Source organism: Pempheris klunzingeri, chromosome 24 (assembly GCF_042242105.1).
Source record: "Pempheris klunzingeri isolate RE-2024b chromosome 24, fPemKlu1.hap1, whole genome shotgun sequence".
In the NCBI taxonomy this organism is placed as follows: Eukaryota; Metazoa; Chordata; class Actinopteri; order Acropomatiformes; family Pempheridae; genus Pempheris; species Pempheris klunzingeri.
In genome coordinates this window covers 5,859,741-5,884,592 of record NC_092035.1, presented here as the reverse complement: position 1 = coordinate 5,884,592, position 24,852 = coordinate 5,859,741, and the positions used below count along the sequence as shown (strand labels likewise).

General features: G+C 40.6%; 3 protein-coding genes across 3 annotated transcripts in view; 1 reads left to right on the top strand and 2 right to left on the bottom strand.

The window, feature by feature from the left end:
* Positions 1-2,934, top strand: part of LOC139223846 (inactive dipeptidyl peptidase 10-like) — a 69,248-nt gene extending 66,314 nt beyond the window's left edge. Inside the window, exons 25-27 of the mRNA XM_070855850.1 lie at positions 1,137-1,209; positions 1,460-1,533; positions 2,666-2,934. Of these exons, the coding sequence (XP_070711951.1) occupies positions 1,137-1,209; positions 1,460-1,533; positions 2,666-2,800 (282 nt within the window). The 3' untranslated portion in view covers positions 2,801-2,934. The remainder of the gene's footprint in view (positions 1-1,136; positions 1,210-1,459; positions 1,534-2,665) is intronic.
* A 5,036-nt stretch (positions 2,935-7,970) lies between these two features.
* Positions 7,971-13,855, bottom strand: LOC139223847 (tubulin alpha-1C chain-like). Its single transcript, XM_070855852.1, has 4 exons — positions 13,761-13,855; positions 10,321-10,543; positions 9,473-9,621; positions 7,971-9,167 (listed from the first exon to the last, which is right to left on the bottom strand). The coding sequence occupies exons 1-4, from the start codon at positions 13,761-13,763 to the stop codon at positions 8,193-8,195; spliced, it is 1,350 nt and encodes a 449-aa protein (XP_070711953.1). The 5' UTR covers positions 13,764-13,855; the 3' UTR covers positions 7,971-8,192.
* A 6,473-nt stretch (positions 13,856-20,328) lies between these two features.
* Positions 20,329-24,720, bottom strand: LOC139223657 (nuclear receptor subfamily 4 group A member 2-like). Its single transcript, XM_070855626.1, has 6 exons — positions 23,869-24,720; positions 22,099-22,228; positions 21,844-22,001; positions 21,535-21,734; positions 21,096-21,274; positions 20,329-20,576 (listed from the first exon to the last, which is right to left on the bottom strand). Exons 1-6 carry the CDS (start codon positions 24,718-24,720, stop codon positions 20,329-20,331), a joined length of 1,767 nt encoding a protein of 588 aa, XP_070711727.1.
* Positions 24,721-24,852: the final 132 nt, after the last annotated feature.

Genomic DNA, 24,852 nt, shown 5'->3' with positions numbered 1-24,852 from the left:
ACACAATTGTCCTTTACGTGAAGGTTGCAGTCAAAGTGTGTTTTCCCTCCTAAGTGGGTTGCCCATAACTGGGCCAGCTATTTTTGTGGCTCTCTCAGCAGGAGGGGTCGTCTGCTTTAAATGACATCTAAAGAAGGGAAATGTGGCACAATGTGATCAGACAATAATCAGCGGGACATCACCACCCACCCTGTCCTCTGAGACCGAGAGAGAAGCAGAGAAAGAAAATGGGTTATAAAATGTCCGGTCGATGATGTTCGGTGACTGACAAGGCGGAACATTTCTTCGTTTGAATCCCAGATGGGAAAAACTGAATGATGAGATCGAGATGTCCTTCAGTAGAACAGCTACCAGCCACACTCCCCGCAGCAATGCATCCAAATGCAATCTGGCGCCTTATTTGCTTTCTGATGAAGTGTTTGATGAGAGTGTTGATACCACTCATGTCTCTCATGCCAGTTAGCTTAGCTTAGCATAAAGACTGGAAACGGAGGGAAACAGCTAGCCTGGCTCAAGATGCATTGGAAAAACAGTATTTTTAAGACAACATTGGAAAACAACTTACTGTGTAGTTATTGCTGCTGCAGTCCAATCTTTGTGCATTTATTCCTATTTTTCCATATTTTTGATAGTCTTAATCCTTTACACCATGTCTGTACTGTATTACAATCATGTCTGCAACTATCTGGTGCAATTATATAGTTTTCATAGTCATATCTGTATAAGTGCATGGTGAACAGTTTCTATCTTTCTCTCTCTTTCCTGTTTTTGTTATTTTGTTTATCACCCAAATGCACCTTCCTCTATATTTGTGATTCTTGAACTGCTGTAAGAAGTGAACTTCTCCAGTGTCAGATTAATAGACTTTATCCTAAACATTTTACCTGTTTATATCACCTAAAAGTGAGTAAAAACACTTATTTGTTTTGCTGCACAACATTAAATAAGAAGAAAAAGGTGAATGTTACTTGTACCAGAGTATTTTTATGTTAATACATTGGTACTTTTACAGCTTCTTCAAACACTGTTTTTGAGTTTGTCTTTTCATGTTCTTCAGCTCTTGAAATCCAAATGAGCCTTTTGTCATGTTAATGATGTCCGTGGTTTAAATAGTTTGTATTTATCTGTTCATCCAGGCGTCCAAAGTCCTGCCGAACATGAAAGGTCTGCAGGGAGGAACCTTGTTTCTGGCTCACGGCACTGCTGACGGTACGCATGTTACCTCCACTCTCTGTTTTCACTGCAAAACAACACATTGAGGTGTAAATTTCACACGAAGCTGTAATGTGTTATTCAAGGTTGATGTGAGTCTTTTCAGCTGATGGTTGTGTCCCTTTTGAAATGAGCCTGTCCATGATGCAGAGCATTAAAACTCGACCTTGATGAGAGCTGCAGCTTTTATCCAGCGGTGGAATTAACCCCGCGGACACTGATTTGCATGTCTTGTTTTTCCCCACAGCAAACGTTCATTTTCAGCACTCGGCAGAGCTCATCAAACACTTAATAAAGATCGGAGCCAACTATACTATGCAGGTAAATACTATGCTCTTATAAATAATGCATTTCATTCATAAAAAAACTACTTAAACTGGGGCTGGAGATAAAATAAACTGACTTCACAAGGAATTACTCTATGGAGGGTCTCTTAGTTATGGTCTGCATTGCAGTTTCAACACACTATCCTCCTCTATCATATTTCACAATGAAAAAGTACCAAACTGCATTGGAGCAAGTGTATTTTTAAGGCAAATTTATGAAATGACTACAAACTAAGGCTGGCACATATGAATGTCTGATTAAAAACTAGTTTAGATGCGAAACAGTGCCTGAAATGTATTTGTCTTGCACATAAATGTTTTTGTTTGGTGATCTTATAATTCAGAGGCTGTGCACGACAGGAAAAAGGCAAAATTTTTGCTCAGAGTATGCCTGAAGAAAAGCAAAACCTAAAAAAATCTTTTTGTACTAAAACATTTCAAATATTTAGGGCAGAAACCTTCACAATTCTGCTTTAAGCTGTAAAAGCAATGTACTGCTGCTCTTGATTTTCATGGGTTTTCATTTTAGCTGAAGGCTGACATTCCTGTATGATCTCAGATCGATTGTTCTTGTCCTTGGGCTCATAAATCTTCATTGAATAAACTCAAAGTAAACATGATCATCAAACTACAACTGAGTTATTTGTCTTTGTGACAGACAAATTGACATTTGTTGTTCTTCCTGTGGCACAAACAAAAGAAATCCAAACAAATAAATGAAACTGACAACCAAAAATCTCCACTCAGGATCCACTTTAATCGCTTGTTCTGGAGCTTTTAACCATATCAGGCGGTCTTCCTCTGCAGATTAAGTGTGCTCGGTTATCATGGAGCTGCAGATGTTAAAAATAGGCATTTATTCTGAGCACTTAAGACTGTTTGAACATCTGCAGCTCAGTGACAGCTGAGCAAACGTCACGTACTGAAGCTCCAGAACACTAAGTGGACCTTGAGTGCAAACATGATAAAAAATAAAATGTCGAACTTTATATGTGAATTATTGCAGTTTCCAAGAAACAGATACATTTATTCTTTTTAAAATTAATTTTCCAAGCTGCCGAGTTGTGGCTGACCCTGTGTTTTTATCTTTTTTTTTACTCATTCATCTCTTGGGTATTTCGGGACAGATCTACCCAGACGAGGGACATTTCCTGTCAAGACGCAGCCAGATTCAGCTGACTCACTCCCTAATTGGTTATTTTAGAGGATGTCTGCTTGACGCATCATCGTTACTCGACCAACTACAGCGAGACGATGAGTGAGAGGGAACCTGACGGACCAGTCAGCGTGTATATGAGCGTATGTGCCCCTGGTAGACTGAGTTTGAGTGTGAGTGTGTGTGTTTTATACCTGTAGCACAATGTTTGATGGACAAAACAAGCTTCTTCTCAACATATCAGACTAGTTTCTATCTGTTGCTCCTACAAACACCTCCGTTGTAACCTGATGCAGTTTTCACCTGTAGAACAGAGAAAAAGGTTAATTTTTTTTGTTATGGCGAGATTTCTTTAAATTGTGGAAAATGTAAAGGTTTGGTGGAGGAGGTGATAGCATCGCCTTTCTTTTTGGTGCCATGACAGGCTTCTATCAGCACAGCCTCCACAAAATTTTGTGAAATTAGCACAAATTCTGAAATTGTGTCATTACATTGGCATGTTTGTTTTGTTTTCATACATTCATAAAAAGTAAAGGTTTTATCAGATTTATGCTTTATATTTTGTTGAAAGTGTGTGGAATAAGAATATAAAATATCAATATGGTGCAAAAATATTTATCTGCAACCTTAAATATTCATGAGTAAATAAGCAGAAATCTTAAGTTTGGACAAAAACATCCTTATTACCTATCAATCAAACTTTATTTGTCTCGCACCTTTCCTATAGGTCAGTGCAATTAAAAATGCTGACAAGACTAACTCACACGAGTAATGAAAATGGAATAATAAAATGGAAAAGTAAAATAAGAGTTGGGGAAGTACTCAGTGTAGAAATACTGTTAAAGTAAGTCTTATATTCCAAATGTTGTCTAAATCTAAAAGAGCTCATTGTACAGAATGGTCCTACTGTATTATACTTTAACAATTACTGTATGTATTGTAGGATAGTTTGGGAATCAAAGCCTATATCCATATTAATTTCTATGCTGATATGTTTTATTAATCTGAATCTGGATAGTAACTTAAGTTGCCAAATAAATGCAGTGGAGTAAAAAATACATAATTTCCCTCTGAAATATGGTGGAGTTGAAGTATAAAGTAGCAGAAAATGTCAACTCCAGCACTATTTTGAGGTTACTTGTTGTTTGTTTAAGTATTTGCACTTTCCACCTCAGTGTTTGGGTTGTGTCATAGCAGGAAAAACATCTTTGAAGCAAAACATTTGAAGCAATTTCACAAACCTTTGTGAGACGAGGCTGTCTCTGCTAACTATATTTTGCTATAGTCCTTTAGTGCTTCAGATGCTTTTATTGATGGGCTGAAAACATTCTTCCTGTCAGTATGTTTTTGTTTTGATGCAAGTTGTACCAATTGGGTCAATCAATGAGATATGAAACAAACTCAAAATGCACATTTTAATGTGATTGATCCTCTATAGATTAACAAAAAACTGATGTAAAGGACATTTGTGGGGCACACTGGGTCTCCTGTGGCACCTTCATGTGCTCTTTATATCATTTTCATTCCCCAAAGTCAACATTTCCCATCCCTAGAGACTAAAAACCGCATCTGGAAGAGGTTGAGCTGCACAGGGAAAAATCTTAAAATGTTTGTAAGGAACCAAAAGTCATGTCAAGTCTTGTATATTTACGTGGGGCGGCTTGGATTTAATAAGTCATCTAGCCTTTAACTAGACAGCAATAGTGCTAAACTGATGTACAGTACTTTAAGTTCCAGGATGTTTTTTCAATACACCGTCTCCTTGTTAGTACCAGTGTTCAAACTGAGATTTATTTATTTATTTATACCATTAGATATTTATCATTTCATGCCAAGGAGTGCTTAAAGGGGCAATGAGATTCTTTTCTTTTCTTGTCTTTGCACAAAATGGTCACTATCAACAGTAGCTTAAAGAGATTGTTGATTGATAGCCTTTTTTTTACTTGATTATTCACTGTGTAACCCTGTCAGAAGGAGTTTGCGTTGGATTTCTGCTGTAATGTACTCGTGCAAATGTCATTTCATGTTTTGATAGTTGCAGGCTGCTATTTGCTTTTTAATTTTCTATGTTTTTGTATCTTCTTCTGGTCGCCAAAACAGTTTTAAACCACTTAAAGTTCTCTTAAATTCTTGGATGACAAAGCCACTTGAAAATGTGTGTAACTTCCATTCTGAATAAATTATTTCAAGTGCACTTTGCAGCAGTTTGTGCATTTCCAGCAGCTTAAAATGTGGCTTTTGCTGCAGCAAATGGTTTGGAAATCCTCCCAGGTTATAGACGGATCCATAAAGCATTACAATAAAAGGCATCATAAGTGTTATGGTAACACAAGGCCTGAGAGCGCTCCTCACTGTGATTATATGAGAGTGATTCAAACGATTACTGTCTGCCGCACACGAGTGCCATCAATCACAGCGCTGCTGTAGCTTTTAGACATGTGCTTAGTGTCTGGAGTTCAACTACAAAACTGTCATTAAGACAAAAGAAAAGCAGTGACGACAACTGAAACCTGAAGTTGTGATAATCCCCAATAACGCATGGCTGTTGGTTGCCATGCCAACGTGTGTTGGTCGCCGTGGATACAGCCTCCCTTGCAATTCATTCGAAGATGAAACGCGGAACTGCTGGTGATCTTCAAAGTGGTGTATCTGCTTAATGCTCATGAGACCAAACGTCCCACTGTGTGCGCGCTTCAGTTTAAAGGAACAGTCTGTAAAGTTGTTGTTTCTATCGGGGTTTGTACTGTAACTTTTTTTTTTTTTTTTCTTCTGGGATTGTGGGTGAGGGATGAATAAGGAAAAGCTTGTTGTATCTTGTGGCTGTTTAATATTAGAACAATCATTTTTGAGTCTTATTTTAGAAGTCTTTAGGACATAGACTCTGGAAGCACTTCTTCCACACAAATAGCTAAAAAAATTCTCCAAGTAAAAGTCCTGAATTCAAAATGTTACTGAAGTAAAAGTACACAAGTATTACAAGCAAAAATGCCCCTAAAGTATAAAAACTAAAAGTACTCATTATGCTGACTGCCTCTTTTATCACTTACAAATACATGTGAGGGGATTTTAATGTAGTTAATCAATTTCTCAAATAAATGTAGTGGAGTAAAATGTACAATATTTGCTTCTGAAATGCAGTGGTGGAAAGTAAAAGTACATTTTTACTCGAGTACTGTACTTTTATGTACGTTATGGTCATTTTATGCTACTTTAAATGTCTACTCTACATTTCATAGGCAGGTATTAGACTTTTTACTTCACTGAAAGCTTTAGCTTCTTTACATATCAAGAATTAAACAAATCCTGTGATCAGGTTATAAAATATGATTCCGTGCTGCAGGTTAAACTATCCAACAGCCTATAAACTAATTAAAAATGTGCTATTCAGCAACCTGTCCATGTTCTTTTCATACCCTCAGTAAGAATAAGGTACCGTAACGGAAGAACTTATGAAACAGGGAAAAAAAACATTTATCTTTGTCTCTGACCTTTATAAATCCCCTGTCCACACTGCCCAGACTCTGCTCAAATTGAGCCTTAATTACATCAAAGCAATTACAGAGCCAATATGAAGGCCTCATCCGCTGAGAAAGGGAAGAAAAAGTCCAACGGCAACCTCAGAAACTATGAGTTAAGACCCGGGCTGGAGAAATAAGTCTGTCTCTGGTGGCTCCGCACAGAAAATCTATGAAGAAGGAAAAGACGTTTTGTAACAGAAGAGAAATGTTCCTTAGTTTTTCACCTTGGCTTTGTTTGAGCATTCACTGTTATTAGTCTGCAACACAAATGCATATAACTCGAGTTATGCAGATAAACAGCAGTGAGATGCTATCATTTATCTACTTTTGGCCATATCTGTGTGTGTGTGTTTATAAATATTGTGCAGGTTGTGTAGCTCAGTGAAAGCTGGTCTCTAAATTCTATCCAGGTTAACATGCTGTTTTCAGGTGTGTGCTGCTGTTGTTGTTTGGTAACCTCCCAGCAGGCAGTATATTCTTGGACATAAGTCTCATTTTAAGTGTCTGTGTTGTTAAGGGTGTAGTTTTGTGAGGTTGGTGCAGGGTTCGTGACGTTCAGGAGCCTGCTATGAAAATGAAACCTCACTAAAATACTGGAAAAAACGTTTATAGTTACATGAACATTTTCAGCAAAGTGAGTTCTGTAGATATAAAAAGTAAATCTCATTAAAGTGACTCTCCACTAGAGCTTTTAGTTCTCTGACAGCAGGAAATTAGCCAATTAAAACCTTTTCCTTTCCCTCCGTTCTGCAGTAAAGTTTCAGTGTTGAGAAGACATTTAATACATTTAAATGTCAGAGTTGCTGTCAAGTCTTTCAACTTGAGTTCTTATGTTTTTCTTCAGTTTCTCAGGCTACATTTGGTTTGTTTCTTTTTCACTGCACAAAGATTTATTCATTTTTATTTTATTTTTTTAGTTTTATTATGTACAAGTATGGGCCACTCTTCATTATGGACATTTAATTGTGATAATTAGAGCAACAGACCACAGTGATTTTACCACAACCCGATGATTATCGATGGTCATTATCCTCCTCACTGTCAATAAACTTGCAGACCTGTTGCTATGGCAACAAATTCAGATGAATTTTAAATCAGTTAAACGATTTGAAAAAATCATTAACTTACCTCTGATGTGGATAACTAGCTGTTATAGATGAGTAACACCACACTGGCATCTAGTGGCCAAACACCCACAGTTCACCCAACTGTATTATTGGTGATATAAAACACATGTAACTAAGTACATTCACTCAAATATTGTACTTAAGTACGAATTCCAGGTACTTTTAAACCTGCTTTACTTCAGTATTTTGTTTTCATACAACTTTTATACCAAACATTTTACTTTTTCCTCCAAGACAGTTATCAGACAGCTTCAGCTACCAGTTATTTTTGTGCACACAACATATATGATATCATGTTTAGTTATTAATTAAGCTAAATAGCAGTTTATGCAACTACAGCTGGAACAATTGTTCACTTCATTGACAGAAAAGTAATCCTCAAGCTTAGATCATATATGAAGCAGGGCCCTCTTAGTGCCAAATTAATCCTGTTTATCCTCACTGAGCTGATTTGTTTTCAGATTATGTGTTCTGGCTCCGCTGGTCTTTTACAGTCGGATTAGATTATAGTTATTATGTATTTTTGCTCACAGTGTCTGAAACTTAACTCAAAATTTTGGTTTGGTTCTTTTTTACAGTATAAACCTCTTTTTGTTGTATATTTTGTGTTGAAAGATTCGATGAGGGCAAGTTGGTGTAAACAGTTTTATTTAGAAAAGGAGGTAAAGGCACATTCTCTCTCCTAGGAGAGTTTTTAATATACCAAACACCATGGGATTGAGCTCGGACATACTGCTGCTCAGCAGTAAGATTAGTGTTTGTTAGTGGTCTATAAACCAGTCGTTAAACTGCACATGAACACTCAGAGACTTCCAACCATTTCTTCTTTTAAAAACTGTTTCATTATCTGCTTTCAGTACTCCTCCCCCTCTTCGTCTTCTTCGAACGAGTCGATGCCGACCTCCTCGTAGTCCTTCTCCAGGGCGGCCATGTCCTCTCTGGCCTCTGAGAACTCGCCCTCCTCCATCCCCTCTCCCACGTACCAGTGGACGAAGGCCCTCTTGGCGTACATCAGGTCAAACTTGTGGTCCAGACGGGCCCAGGCCTCTGCGATGGCGGTGGTGTTGCTCAGCATGCACACGGCCCTCTGCACCTTGGCCAGGTCTCCTCCAGGAACCACGGTGGGGGGCTGGTAGTTGATGCCCACCTTGAACCCTGTGGGGCACCAGTCCACAAACTGGATGGTGCGCTTGGTTTTGATGTTGCTGATCGCCACGTTGACGTCTTTGGGCACCACGTCACCGCGGTACAGCAGGCAGCAGGCCATGTATTTACCGTGGCGAGGGTCGCATTTCACCATCTGATTGGTCGGCTCGAAGCAGGAGTTGGTTATTTCAGCCACAGTGAGCTGCTCATGATAGGCCTTCTCTGCTGAGATAACTGGGGCGTAGGTGGCCAGGGGGAAGTGGATACGAGGGTAGGGCACCAGGTTGGTCTGGAACTCAGTCAGGTCCACGTTCAGGGCACCATCGAAGCGCAAAGAGGCGGTGATGGAGGAGACGATCTGGCTGATGAGGCGGTTCAAGTTGGTGTATGATGGACGCTCGATGTCCAGGTTCCTGCGGCAGATGTCGTAGATGGCCTCGTTGTCCACCATGAAGGCGCAGTCGGAGTGCTCCAGGGTGGTGTGGGTGGTCAGGATGGAGTTGTAGGGCTCCACCACGGCTGTGGACACCTGAGGTGCCGGGTAGATGGCAAACTCCAGCTTGGACTTCTTGCCAAAGTCAACTGAGAGCCGTTCCATCAGCAGGGAGGTGAAGCCAGAGCCAGTTCCTCCTCCGAACGAGTGGAAGACCAGGAAACCCTGAAGCCCGGTGCACTGGTCAGACTGGATGAGAAAGGTAGAGTTTAATACTTAAGAAAGATTAAAAACATGCCTCTTATAGGGCTTATATATAAGAATTTTATTTTCTAAATGAAAAAAGAAACAATTCTTGAGGATATTGGTCACTTTTGCTTAGAAATGTGGTTTCCAGTCATCAAAAAATAGCTCTATATACTCTAAATCACCATCCGCCAGGGTCCTCGGCTCTTCACACAGCGTGACTAATGACGTCTACTGGATGCTGTGAAGTTGCTGGACCTCTAATCAATAATGGCTTGTTTGAATTCTTGCCCTTCGTTGCCTCTCACCAGTTTGCGGATCCTGTCGAGCACAGAGTCGATGTGCTCCTTTCCCACGGTGTAGTGACCACGGGCGTAGTTGTTGGCGGCGTCCTCCTTTCCCGAGATCAGCTGCTCGGGGTGGAAGAGCTGGCGGTACGTGCCTGTCCGGACCTCATCTGGAGGAGCCGGAGGAGATGGTTTGAAAGCACATTAATACTGTGGGGGCATTGACATTCTCCTTTTTTGAGTTCTTATCTGAATCAAGGGTCTAAAGAGAGGGGGCGTATTTTACAGACTGTAAAATAAATAATGCTTATTTTTGTAATGTATTAATGGAACTGTAACTTTACAGTGTATGGAGGCTTGGAGAGGCCATAGAGAGAAAAAATATGCATATATTTTACTACACTGGGTGCTTGAAATGTTGAAATGAGATCTGATTGGCTGATTCAAACTAAAGAGGGCGTGGCTACAATACAATTTTAATGACTTGCAAACTGGAATTGCTTGAAATGAACTTTGGGCAAAATGTCAATATAAATAAATCATGGATTAGTAGTTAGTGTGGGTAATTATAAGCCAGTTTAATCTTTATAGTTTTATTGTCTTTATATCTTCCTTCTCTCTAAACCCTTTGAAGTGTTCATTCTACTTAAGTCTGAAGTTACTTTTCCAGACAAGCTGGTTTTTCGGTTCTACTTCCTGAAGTTTCACTCAAACTGTTTCCATAATTAAACCAACAGCTTCCACCACTTCCTCAGCAGCTGTTGACCCTTAACTCCTAAACTCTAGCTCCAGGGTGAATTAGTTAAGAGACGGGGCCCTGCTGAAAATGACTATTCTGTTTTGCCCTGAAGCTTTAAGAAACTCCTCACCGATCACAGTGGGCTCCAGGTCGACGAAGATGGCTCTGGGGACGTACTTCCCAGTGCCGGTCTCACTGAAGAAGGTGGTGAAGGAGTCGTCGTAGCCGCCGGAGGGCTTGTCGGCGGGCATGTGGCCGTCAGGCTTGATGCCGTGCTCCAGGCAGTACAGCTCCCAGCAGGCGTTGCCCATCTGGACACCAGCCTGGCCGACGTGGATAGAAATACACTCACGCTGTGGAGGAAATAAGAGGAGATTTTATTGATTATTATTATTATAACCTGTCCTGAATCCACTATGGTCTTCAAAGTTGAACTTCTGCTCCCTTCCAGCTGTGAAATTACCATCAGATTCATCATGCAAACCAAAACACTGCGGAATATGAAAACAAACGTCAAATTATTTTTCTGGACAGCTTAATGCCAACATTTCTGTTTTTAAACCTGTCTGGATCTGCAGAAAATGACAGTTGAGTGCCAGGAAACATTGGGTGGAGTCAGCACGTTATGACTTTCAACTGTGTTTGTATTTCAGCAATATTTGCATCACTGCCTGATTTCTGTGTGTGTTCACTTTTGCAAGTCTGCCTTTTCAGATTTCACTTCCAGGAGGACCAGACACATCAAGTCGGGAGTCACTGGTAGAAATAAACAGGCAGGGGTGATTAACATAGTGGTGTAAAAGTGTCTGTAGAGGCCAAAGTGCTTCCACACCCCGCTGAAGTATTTCTACTTGCTTGTAAATTATGTGGGTGGAGGGTGGAGGAGGGAGGTGATGGGTGCAGGCTTGCTGAGGGGCTGAGACAAGTTTGGTCGCATCAGTTGGAAGAATTGGAGATCTGGCCTGAGGTACTTTAAGATGCAGCGTCCTACGTGCTGTTACGTCAACTGGGCCGACAAGCAAACGGTGACAGAAATGCAAATGCAGTGCGAGCAGAAGGCGAAGCCGCACTTCAAACTGCACGAATCAAAAACTAGTTTCTGCTGGTCCATAACTGCTTACATTATTGGAGCACTCGGTCTGTCAACTAAAGGCCTGACGTCACCACGAATATGATAATGTAATGATATAATAATATATTAATGTTATGTTTTCAAGGAACGTGCAGCCGACCACGACCTCTGACCTGACCCCTAGAGAGACCAGAGCCAGTGAAATATTCGTGTTGCTGTGAAACTCCGGCCCGTCTTTGAGCCTGTGGCCGAGCCAGAAAGCATCTTGACAGGGCAGCTCGTCGTGTTTTTCCAGTGAGACCTCTTTAGCAAGACAAACAAACGGGCTCCAACAACACACAGCAGAGCATGTCCGATCCCCCTAACAAGATCACTCAGTCAGATAAGCTTGTTCTGCTTTTAACTGTGTCACGGTGCAGATTTTTATCAGGAACTTTTGGGTTTTGATGTGAGTTCAGTTATAGTCATCTACTGTCTTTCAAGTGAGCCTTATTCCTGAAGAGAAAAGATAAAGATAAGAGATTTAGGTTTGTGTCAGCTGACGAAATTAGTTTGTTCAATGAAATATAAACGTTGGTATACTTTGGCCAAAGTAATGGACGAATGGTTGAAATAATTAGATGAAAGTAAAAGGTTGTGTTCACATTTGCTAAATTGATGGATTAAGTGTTGAGACAATCCTCTAAAAGTAACATAAATAGTTCAAATACAGCTAAAAGTCATAGCTAAATGGTTGAAATGTCAAGTACCAATAACCAAACTGACCTAAACCCTGACAGACACAAACTACAGCTGATAAATTGATTATTTTCATTGTGGGCTTTAGTTTGTTTTGGTTTTGAACCCCACCCCCTCCCTCTAAAACAGCCTGTGATAAAGATGGAGGTGGGGTCTCTGTGACAGGAGAGCTGCCAAGTATGGCGATGGCAGCCGGCTCAGTGGCTATTTTGAGTGACGCTTCAGTCCTGCGGCCCACACAGACAACTACACTTTACACCGACTGACCTGTTTGGACTGCGGCTCACATCATAACATGCTTTGACTGCAGAGTGCTGCTAAAATAATAATAATAATAATCTGACCAACTCTGAGCAGCACAGTATCAAGGGTTTTTCCACTTTATTTCAGCTTTGTGAGGCTGAAGCTTCAACATGTGGTTCGGGGGAAATGAGAGAAGTGGAAGTGGAGGGCCTGTTTCGCTGGTGTTGCAACACGCCACATCCGCTCATGTTTACAACACCCAGACTGTGAAATTCACCCTTCCAGGCAACGGTGGTAAACGGAGTGACTATCTGCTTCCTGTATCTTGTCCTGAAACTGCGTCATGGCTGACATTGGGATCCTGATAACACAGTGCAGCTTTGTATTTGCTCATTTATGAATCAAGACACTGATGAATCAGAAAGAAGATTTAGGATTTTATAGTTTCCCAGTGGAAAATCAACTGGAGGGATGTTGTTTATGTTTTCATGCTTTAAAACGTGTTTTCCCACCCAGGATGTGACCCAACTGGACAGATTTCAGCCTTCAAACCAAAATATAATGCGAATTTAATAAGCTGGAACACCAAATGCTAGTTCTCTCCATCCAAACCCAAACTAACAAGACTTTTTAGGGTGTATTAGCACATAGCTGTAGCTCCACACCTCCTCCCCTTTTCATGCCGCAAACCAAATGGCCCAACAGGAAGTGTTAAATCTCCACAAACTGTCTTGCCATGTCTTTCCAAATGACCTGCAAACATTACAACACACTCGTTGTTTGCACCGGCGTAACAAGTCAGGAGGGAAAGGTCAGCGTCCAGAGCTCATGCTGAAGAATTCACTTAAGGCTCTTTGGCTCACATTAGCTTGCAAAAATGTTGATCCGTGGATATGAGGGCTTTACCGTCATGTGCTCGGCATCACAAATATGAGAGCTAAAAGTAGCAGCTTCAGGTCAAACGCTGCAGGAATGCAGGCGGCTTATCAGCACGGTGGCGGGGCAGCAGGAATAGAAATGTAAAATACACAAGCAGCCCGCTGGAAGCCACATCAGCATTCCCAAAACCAGCCAGGCAAACAAGCACACCCTCCTGACAGGCAGCCCTCCAGTGCCCATATGGAAACAGTTAACCTTTACTGGAGCTGGAGCAGCGTGCCTGCCAGCATGTTTCCACTGACTGACTTTATGATTTTCACCATTTCAAACGTGGAAATGTTTGAGTTTTGAGTTTTTATGTGCTGCAGCAAAGCCAGAAAGTTATTTCAGAGGCAGCCTGTGGCCTCTAAAGTAGAAACAATGGACAAAAGCTCAGGCTAGTGACACAATTTAGGAGCAAAGTATGCAGATACAACAGGAAATAGGGTTATTGTATGACTAGCAGAGCTGTGCTACAGATATGACTAATATTCCCCACGAGCACATAACACATGGCACAAAAACTACTGAAAAATACATTTTTTAACGTGTTATTTGAGGTATAATTCTAATAAAAGTGATCACAACTTAATGCTCACCATTTTGCTGTTCTGATGAGAGGAAGAAGAGGAGGAGGTTCAAACTTTCAGGCTCTCACAGGGCACCTATAATGAGATCTCTGTGAGTGGAGTCCTATCAGAGAGTGACACCCCCACTTTTATAGCTACTACAGGGGGCGGAGGAGGATGAGGAGGAGCCATTGGCAGCTGCTTCTTTGTTCTTTTCAAATCTTTTTTTCTCCCCCTGGAGAGTGTTTATGGCTTCCTGTTTGGCTGTTTCAGAGTAAAAGAGACACGCAAAGCAGTCACATGACCACGGCATGAAACTTTCCAGTGGCGGGAAGTGATTGAGGGCTTAAGTGCTGCGTTTAAGTACACATTTTAGGATCCTTGTAGGATGTTTAACTGTAGTGGAGTCCTATTCACAGTGCAGTATTTGTACTTTTACTAAGATACTCAATACTTTTGATTCATCACTAGTTACTATAATAAAGATACAGCAGGCTATTCTTACCATCATAATCGCAGCGTGGAAGCAGAATATCATAAACTTCACTCTCTCTAACTCAAAGAGCAGAAAGAGTGCAGATATGAATGTTTCTTTGTCACAGTCAGCCTCCTTTTTCAGCCCACTCATTAAATAACTTTTACTTGTGATACTTACAGTTAATTGTGTTTCCAAAATCTTCTTATGCAGGACTTTTACTTGTGATGGAGCCGTTTTTCCCTTTCATCAAATACTTCTTCCATCATTTCCACAGCACACTTGTAGACGTCTAACACGATGAGGAGAATCATTTCATTAGATTTCTAAAACTGGAAGAAAACTGATGATATTCTTAGAGAGCGTGATTTAATTTGGACCACTGAAACATGGAAACACTAGAGGTTTGAGCCGAGTGTAATCAAAAACACATTATCATGTCTGCAGTAAACTTAAAAATCTACTTTGCTGTGTTTTATTAATGCGTCTTGATGTATTTTCATGCTTGAATCTTTAGTGACTCCCTCGGTGTTACAGTGCAGCTTAGAGCCACTAGATGGAGGCCTCGTGTTGATTTTGTGCAACACCTTCACCATCGTTCACTCGGCTGTGACAGTGTGTTATAGAGGACATCTATCTATCTATCTATCTGACAATGTCAAAATAATGAATACAAATAAAATATGACACTAATATTTTTATAAACAAAAATAGAAACACGTCTGACATCGTGTTTTGAAGAAATGGAAGGTTAACCATCACTAATATAGAGCCAATGAGAGCGTTTATTTAATTCTGCTTTATACATTTCCAGTGTTTTATGTTTCATGTGACTCACATTTGATTTTTTTCCCCATTCGCTATGAGCACTGCTGTGAGTCCTGTTGGTCTGGATATGTGTTAACTTTTGACTTTGGATGTGTGTAACTTATATACAACTTACTTTTTCAAATTATAGTAACATAATCAGTGAGTTCCTGCAGCTGCACCACTCAGTTTTGGCCCCACAAATGTTTTCCAGTTAGTGCTGTTTGTGAACTTTACCTGTCCATCACTCTTTACAGGAATGCAGAGCTGATCCAGGAGCCCTCAGAGGCCTGAGCTCCTCACGCCGCGCCCTCGCCTCTGAATGTAAACGTCCTCATAATCCCTCAAACAAACCCCTGGAGCCTATAGCTTCATCCCCCGAGCCACTCATTCCTCTTCAAACACTCCTCTAAGAATCTTTTTTTGGAAAGGAGAGATAGTTTTTTGCGATGGAAGGATAGTGGAGATCTTTTTCAAGTGTTGTGTTTCGTTCTCCTCCCCTCAGAGGTGCACAGATTACTTTTCTTTTACATCTTCCTCAGTGGTGAGACTGTAAACTGCTTCTTTCCCTCAATATTCTGACAGTTTAGCAGCTTTTCTTTGCCCCGTTCCTCTTCTTGAGTGAGAAAAGTCTCCACCTTAAGTTATTTAGTAATATATTAGTAAGAACAAACAACACATGCAAAAACATACAGATAATACTGCAGGTGCAAATGCTGAATGATAAAAATGGCCTTTGAGAGAGGATCTGAAGGTTACAATTGGGGGATGCTCCAAATCTAAAGAGCACATTAAACATGAACATTAAAACCACAACTTCCCCAAAAGCTCCTGCCCTCATACCAAAAACAACAACAGTGGTTCATGTGGGGAGGCTGAGGGGGAAGGTGAAACCAAAAGTGAACACTGAGATCTTTTAAGTTACTTCTGTCATGTAACAGAACTTTTAACGACCAATATTCCTTTGTTACACCATTTAAATTTGTACAGGTCCCAGACAGCCTCCAATGCTGTATCTATTTTTCGAGAATACATCTATAGTTCACTCTCAGACAGGAAGCAGGACTTTTTATTTGGATAAACATTAGAAATAGCCAAGCAGTTCCTGCATGGCCTCCTATGTAACTAGATATTAGGCTGTGTAAAATCTCTAAGCTCATAAAAGTAAACCATAAAGCATCAGAAAACTGTGATGTCACAATTCAGCATATCAGTGTAATCTTTGACCAACTTTCTGTTAATAAACTGGGTTTTAAAAAACTGAAGTGGAATATTTGAGCTTCGAGTGCATCTCGTGGGATCCTCCATGTGTATTCTGTGCTTTATCTCAGGCTGACATAATCCAATCCGCTGATTCAAGTGTTTGGATGACTGTTAGCTGTTAGCAAAGAATGCTAATTCCACCCTGTAATTGAGAGACTCCCTGAAGGATTTGCCCTCAGAAATAAGGAACTCTAATCCCTTCCAATTATTGTTTGTTGTTTCAGTGACAGGAAGATTTAGTTGCTAAGTGGACCCTTCGCCCTGACAAAACACTAATCTGTTTTAATATAAAAACCACTGATTACTTTCTTAAACAAATTAAGCTCTTTGACAAAACAGTGGCCATGTTAGCAGCCATGTTGGTTTAGTAAACTGGCCATGTACTGCTCTACAAACAGAGCAATAACTGAACTAATTAGCTAGTTAAATAAATTAAACTTTATTGAATGTATATATATATATATATATATATATATATTTATTTATCCAAAGCACAAGAAATCACCCTATTTTCACTAGTCAGAGGCCATAGAAGTTGCAGTTAGTGCTACTCTGCTAAGCTAGGCTAGTTAGCATTTAGTTGTATTAGTTTATTTGCTGTGTCATTTTATTATTTAATATTTTGTAATTGCATTATTTATGATACGTTCACTTGCTAAGATTTAAGAGCATGGGGAACTTGGCATTAGCTGAGGCTAAGGCTAAAGCTAATGTGCATTTGTATTTGAGGTATTTGTACTTTGTACTTCTACTTTTCTACATCTTAAAGAGACATATTGTACTTTTTTACAAAGTGACTGCAGCTTCAGTTATCATATTTGAAAAATCAGTCTTTTACTGATTAAATGATGTGTGTTGGTCCCCAAAAGTGGCTTAATTTCAGATCAATGCATGTTAGTGCTTGTATTTATGCTTGATAAAAAGCTATTTACACAGCTTTTTTTATACAAATATTACAATTTATTGTATTATTCATTGTCTTAAATGAGGTTTGGCTGTTTTTCTAATTGAAATTTAATTAGTTTATCATATTGTTATGTTGCCTGACTCATTTGTAATTACAACAACTATTGAAGCATCTGATGAGTAATCTGTAATAATCTGTAATGGATTACATGTTGAAAGTAACCGGGGGTCCCTGCCTATAAATCTGCTGGCAGTCTCTGGGCTGGCGGTGATAAGGGTTAAGCTGTATTGAAGCTGGATGGATGCAGAGATCAAAGTCGGCGGTCTGAGCCTCCGAAAAGTCGTGCTCTCAAGATAAAAATACTTAATGCTCCTGTTCGGCCGGAGGCTTCGGGGCCCTCCTGAAAAAACAACCTGTTTCTGAGACGTTGATTGAGACAATCAGCAAGACCCAGGAGCAGTGAGGATGTTCCTGTTTTGGTATTGGAGATATTTTTAATTTCCTTATTTCTAATATTTCTTTAGGAACTTCTTACTGGTGCTCCTCGTGCATCACCACAGTATTCACATAGTATTTATAGACCTACATTTGTGAAATAAAAGTATAAAGAATAAAATGTAATATATTGTTTTATTAGGATTATTGATGCATTTATGTGTTTAATGTTGCAGCTGTTGAATGTATAGCTCATTTTAATTACTGTATATACTGCTCCTGGATCAATATAGTCCCATTTGGATCTATAAAAATACATCAGAATTTACTTGTTGACCATATTTTATATTATTAATAAATAGCTAGGAGCTAAAAAGACATGTAGCAGATTAAAAATACAATATTTCCCTCTGAAATGCAGTGGAGTTGAAGTATAAAGTATCATAAAATGGAAATGCTCAACTTTAGTACAGTGCAAGTAGCTCAAAATTGTGTTAATTAGATATATCAGGAGTACTCAGCAGTGACCTTACTGCACTTAATGGAGTATTTTAGTGTCCAAACCTATAAGATTGTTCTGCTGTGAGACATCTGATATTGTATTGTACTCTCTCTCTACCTGTCAATCACCATCATCATCAGAATAAATTGGACGTTTCTCCAATACTGTTATCGATTGATTGCTATCTCCGCCTCAGCCTCAACTATTGATCCGCAGGCCTATTAAAACCTACCTGGGAATATCATCCTTCTTTCTTGTTTTTTTTTCATACAAGACCTTCTTCAAATCATAAAGTCAATTCTTTCTGCCAGATTGAGTTTAAAAAAACATGTCACATTGTTTCAGACGAGGATGAGGCTGAGTACAAATCAGCTGGGATGATTTATAATGATCTAATTTCTCCCTGCAGATCTGATTTAACACGTTTGACACATGTGTTTTAAGGAATTGGTTGTTCACTGGAGACGTTGGTCTTTAAAGGTCAAAAAGCCAAAACTAATGGTTTTCCCCAAGTGGATTTTAAATTAATACTTTGCCACATGAGGAATAGAAACTGGACGTCTTAGATGTTATTTACCTCTGTGATCAGCTGCTGTATGTTCATGTATTTGAATGTATGTGATTTCAGGGCCTTTATCTCCACCAACAGCAGCAGACAGCGGCGTCTTTAATGCCAGATCTAACCAAAGGGCTGCAGAAATGTCAGGCAGCCAGCGGCACACACTCCTCATTCCTATCTTCATGTCTTGCAAAATGATGTATGAAACCTGTCAGCTGTTCTGCCTGGCTGAAAACCCTCTCCGTAATGTATTAAATGCTACCCTGACCTTTGACCTTCACACACACATTCATGCACACATGCAAATATGTAGATTTTGGCCTTCTTACAGCAGTTACTCTCCACATTTTGCCATTTGCATGACTTTTAATGCTGAAAAATAATAAAAAAAAAAAATTCCAGCTAATTAGTGAATGTTTTACTGTATTCGTGCTTCTCTGCACCACATTGCTTCAATTAAAACAACAAAATGTGAAAACTTTGTATGAGATTTGCAGCATTTCATGCAAAACCAGTCTGTTGCCACTTTGTAATACTAATATTTACTAATGAGCAAATTCATTTTTATAATTAAGTGTTAAAATTAATACCTTAATCAGATGTCTCAATAGTCACATGAGATAAGTATCTTAAATACAAAATATAATGTCTCTGTAAATATTTGCTTTCTGAGCAGACTGAATCACCTGCACACAGACAGCAGATGAGCTTTGCAGAATAAAAAAAGCATAGATTTAATTAAATGCATGTAATTTCTTGAGTATTTCAATTCTATACACCTCCATCTAATAATAAGGTGATTTATTACAAGGAGGTATATCTTTAAAACTATTTCTGTGTGGAGGCTTTGAATCTCCATTGAATAGCCTTCAACATTATACTTCTTTTTAGAAATGTTGCTTAGACACCACAACCTGCAAATGTACCAATATCTCAAAATCCATATCTCAGTATTTCAGTATCAATATCTATTTTGACTGTGGAATAATCTGGTTTTGAAATAAATGAAATAAAAAACAGAAATTAGATTTAAAAAATTAAAAAACAACCTTGTGAATGAATCCAAGTCCAGCAGCAGTAACAGTAATTTATTTATTAAAACATGGACAATGACAGTTTTACTCTGAGAACACAACAGTCTACTGAATATTATTATATTAATCACTATAGGACTAATAGCCTATATGTTATGAAAAACCTAAACATGACGGGACACACTGGTATCAAAACTGCCTCTGTACAAGCTGAGAAGCAGAAGAAAATGTAAAATGGGTCTTTACCTGCCAAACATATAAAAATAAGATAAAATATGACTATAAATGAGTTTCTCCTGCAGACAGTGATAAAATTGGTCCTTTTCATCCTCAGTGTAAAAGTCACCGTCACTATGCCATTGTGTTAAATCTGGCAAAGCGGTTTGTTTGATATTATAAAGAAAAATACAAGTAAATCACAATTATTAATATCAATCCTCATTTTCACTTGATTTGAGGAAAATGTAATTTATGAACACAATATCTGATTTTGACATGTTTTTTTATGCAGTGCACAGATGTCAAACTGTCAGGAATGACTGCTGGGATTGAAGCAAAACAAGCTTAACAGTGCCATCGTTGAGGAAAACGTCCCAGTGTGTGTTCTCTTACGCCTCTAAAATGGCAACGTGTCGAGGAATAACTTATCTATTATTGCAGGCGGCGGCACCAAATCCTCCAGCTTCAGATAGAAGATCCTCTGCAGGCCCTGGATGCACAGAGTGCGGAGTTCACGCAGTTTTTCCAAAAGTCTGGACAAGTGGTTGGCCCAACAGTTTGAGCCTCCATCTGCGTCCTTCAAGCACTTGACGATGTTGTTCTGCAGCTCCTCCACTTTCTTGGGCTCCTTCAGTCCGTGTCGCTCTGCAGGGCCGTAGATCACATGTCAGACAAACACATGAGATGGTCGTTTATGGAGAATAATTACATTAGAAACATTAAAACCTTTTTGAACTATTGGTTGACTGTAAGCTCCAATCCTCAGACAAAGGCTTTTATTTTGACAAAACAACCAAACTAGCCTTTACACACTTTAAATTGCAATGGAGAGGCTTGTGTTAATGTGTTACAGCTGCCTTAATATATCGTTTTATTTTTCGAATGAAAATAATCTCTTTTTTTTTTATTATATGAGCTATTCTACAGCCTTTCCACCTCGGCCATGAGGTCCAGCCTCTAAACGTTACATGAGATTTACAGCCATGAAAAAGGTAATTCTTCTCACTTAAAGCTGCATCTCTCTGCATAATTAGTTTCATAGCAAAATGACTATAAAAGTGGGGTAATTTCAACTTCCAGATCCCAGAAAACAACTGAGGTTGGAGCACTTGAATGGAGCATCAGTTGGATACGACCCTCAGTAAAGACAGTAGAGCGTCTCACCGGTGACCAGGGCGAGGGTGCATATGCAGGAGAAGGTGGACACATCTAGGTTCATCCTCTGGAGGTTAGCGGAGAATTCGACGATGCTGTCAATCCACTCCCCGAATCCCCGCAGGCACTGCAGCCGATGCCACACCGACCCATCGCAGAAGATCAGCTTCCCTTCCTCTGGATTGGATCTGAAAGAGAATAGCAGCTTGTGCTAAAGGTATAAAGCTGAATGGCAGAGGTGGATATAAAGTGGGTCTCTCTCTTAATTAAAGAGTTTGGTCTGACCTGCTCTTTATTGAAAGTGTCTTGAGATAACACTGTTATGAATTGGCGCAATATAAATAAAGATTGATTGATTGCAGGTGCCTTCAGTGTGCATCCATAATCAGACAGATAAACCTCAACCCATCTTTCAGTGTCGATAAATGTCCTGTAGTGTGTTCTTCACCTGTACGACAGTCGTAAAACAAAGAGCTCCAGGAAGGCCGAGTAGAAGAGGAGGTCTTGGTCGTGTTTGGGCAGTGAGGTGAAGCCCGGGATCTTCTGTGCCCAGCCTCGAATCACCTCCATCGACCTGGTCAGGAGGTCGTAAAACTGCAGCACGTGCTGAGCGTCGTCTCCCGGTGGGCTCTCTGGACCCTCCTTGAACTGGTGAAAGGTCACCAGTGGGATTGAGGGGACAAGATAGAAAATGCAGCCAGTTACAGTTCTGATATGCCCTTATCTAGTGTACGACAATGCCCACGTCGGTGCTTACTTTGAAGTAGTCAAGAAGAGAAGGTGAAGGGTTCGATTCCACGTGCGCCCTGACGAGGGCGCTCAGGAGGGTGCTAACAGGTGAGGACGAGTCCGGAAGAGCTTTAGGTTTGGACGGCAGACGACCCCTTCGACCTTTCAGACTGTCTGTCCTCACCACTGCAGAGCATGATGGGAAACAGGACACACTTGGATTTACCACCAGTTGACCCCCACTGTCAGACATGAAACGTGGCTTTAAGGTTTCGTGGTTTACCTTCTTTGACCATCCCCACTGCAAGGCACTTCTGGAAGCGGCAGTATTGACATCGATTCCTCCTCCGTTTGTCCACTGGGCAGCTTTTAGCAGCCAAACACACGTATTTGGCATTTTTTTGCACCGTGCGCTGCATGGAGAAAGTAAAAGATTTTGACTTTAGTTCTGAACCACATTCCCACCCACTCCTCTGACTCATAACATAAAAACACCTGTTTTTTTAAGGGGTCTTTGGTGGAGACACAACAGGAGAACTGAGGGAACATTTTAACTCATAAATGTCACCATGAACCTTCACCAGCTGATTACTCACATTGTTTTTTTGTATTACACGTTGTCTGAAATTTATGATTTGAATATGCAAATGAGACACTGTCTAATTAAACATACCCTAATTTGCATATAAAGCCAAGTTCAAAACACTAGTTTCATTTTGTTGACATATTAGAGCCAAAGAGAAGCTTTGATCACTCCATAAATCAGAAAATACTGTCAACAGCCTTAAAAATATGTTCTTGCTCATATTTTATGGATAAAATGTTCTAAAAATCAGGTTATGAACAACATATGAACAAATCCCTCAGTAAAAACTAGTGTAGAAATAGTATAGAGTATAGAAAGGAATAAAACTGGGAGGATTGCTGCTGAAGGGGAGATTTCTGGCTCAGAGTGAGAAAAATCTCATTTTTAGAGCACGGCCTTTTGAAGATATGAATTTTAAAAGAAACCCGCAGACACAGATAGACAAAGGGAAGTAAAATAAACACCTAAATGTGCATTTCTGATGTTTTCTCTCCTCTAGTCTGGAAGAAGACATGTTATGGGGGCAAAATACTGGACAAAAAGACATGTTTTTGCCTGCACTGTCACATATAACACTTTCAGGACACAAAGAGGTGGAAGATAAGGGCCTCTGTGTTCTGGTGTTATATCTTAAATGTTCTTTGCTCTCGATAAAGAGAAAACATAACATAATTGAAAACCATCTGTATAAAGCACAGTGAATCTAAATGTTTGGAGGCCTTCTTTGCAGCACTTCTACACCTCTATGGCAGATGGTCTAATGTGGTTACTTTAAAATCATTTAAAGACTCTTTGGGGAATTATACAACTTATAGAATCTTTTTCTGGCAGTTTCTAGACTCATTTCTGAGCAGTAAAAAGCCTTAAACTGTCATTTGAAAATTAACAGCAGCACTCCTGCTCCTGTGGGCCATCTGAGGCAGTATAAGGCATTCAGCAGGCGGACAGGGCAGTCTGGGTAAATACAGGGTCGTGGTCATTCATAATTTGGACAATCGCCCCCGGGAATCTCCTTCAGAGAGGAGAAGGCGAAGGTTTTTATTCATGGCACGTTGGTGGCCATTTTCATACAGGACATTTGCCCCTAAAACGCGTGTGTCAAGAGATCAAAACGTGCATGTGAAGCATAATGTCCACTTTAGGAGGCCAGGCAGGGGTCCCAGTGGGATTTTTACATTATAGCTTATTACTCGAATTAGAGTTTCATTAGGCGACACTGCAGCCATGTGGTCATCTCTAAAGAAAAAAGTGAATATTTCCATAATAACAAGTCTGATGTTTTCAAGTTTTCACGAAAGCAGGATCAGATAATATTTTCCACAGCTGAAAAGAACGGTTTGAAGTTTTTGACAGACACTTACACAAATATATTTATTTGTTTCAGGATAAAAAAGGCCAGCAGCTGCAAATATCCAAGTTGCAATAGCAGTTTTTTTCCTACAAAATAAGGCCGCGTTGGGAACAAACCTTGAAGAAACCCTTGCAGCCCTCACAGGTGCGCACTCCGTAGTGCTGACAGGCTGCGTTATCGCCACACACCGCACACAGCCCCTCCATGCTCAGCGGCCCTCGGCCGGGAGCAGAAGAGCTGTGGTAGTCCATAAAGTGGTGGCCGTGGGCGAGCTGGAGATGATGAGGAAATCCCACTCCGGGCTGCTTCCCGAGGGCAGAGGAGCCCAAAACCCCGGGGCTGTCCAGCGCCTGGTGCGCCCCGGCCGCGTCCAGGTTCATGGACACGTGGAGAGATCCGTCAAATTTCATCTGGCAGGTGGACAAGCTCTGCCCGCCGTGCTGCGCGTGTTTGAGGGAGAACAGCGAGAATCTGGAGAGTGTGTTTTTCCTGTGCGCCGCCGCCAAATAGTCTTGTCGAAAACTGTACAGAGAGCCGGAGTCCTCCCATATGTGTCCCGGTGGAGTCTGGAAGTTGGATGTGATGGGGGTGTGAGGCGAAGGAGAGCGGTAATAATACACGGAGCCCGGGGAGGAGAGCAGCTCGTCGGACTGGCTCGGGTGATGCTGGTTGGGCTGGTACCGCGGACACCCGTGCGCATCCTCCAGCTTGACGCACGGAAGCTCCCCTTGCACCGGCATTTGGAAGAGACACGGGGGCTTCACGTCGTACCCGGAGCCGTAAGTGTCACCTAAAGTGCCAAAACCGGCAGTCGACGTTGCAGCTGAGATTTCACTGTTGGTAAGGTCCATGCTGAACTTGACAAACTCCGGGGTGAGGAAGTCGCTGCTGCGCTCCCCGCCGGCGCTCTGAGAGGCCGGACTGGCTCCTTGTGGAGAGGAGCCGCACTGGGTCTGGACGCACGGCATGGCCTCTGCAAACACAAGCACAACACAGCCAGCTCAAAGTAGGCAAGTACACAGTTTGTGCTTGTATCTGATATTAAACATTACTTTCAAATGTTCTTCTCATCGAACGACCTTAAAACTATTTATAAATCG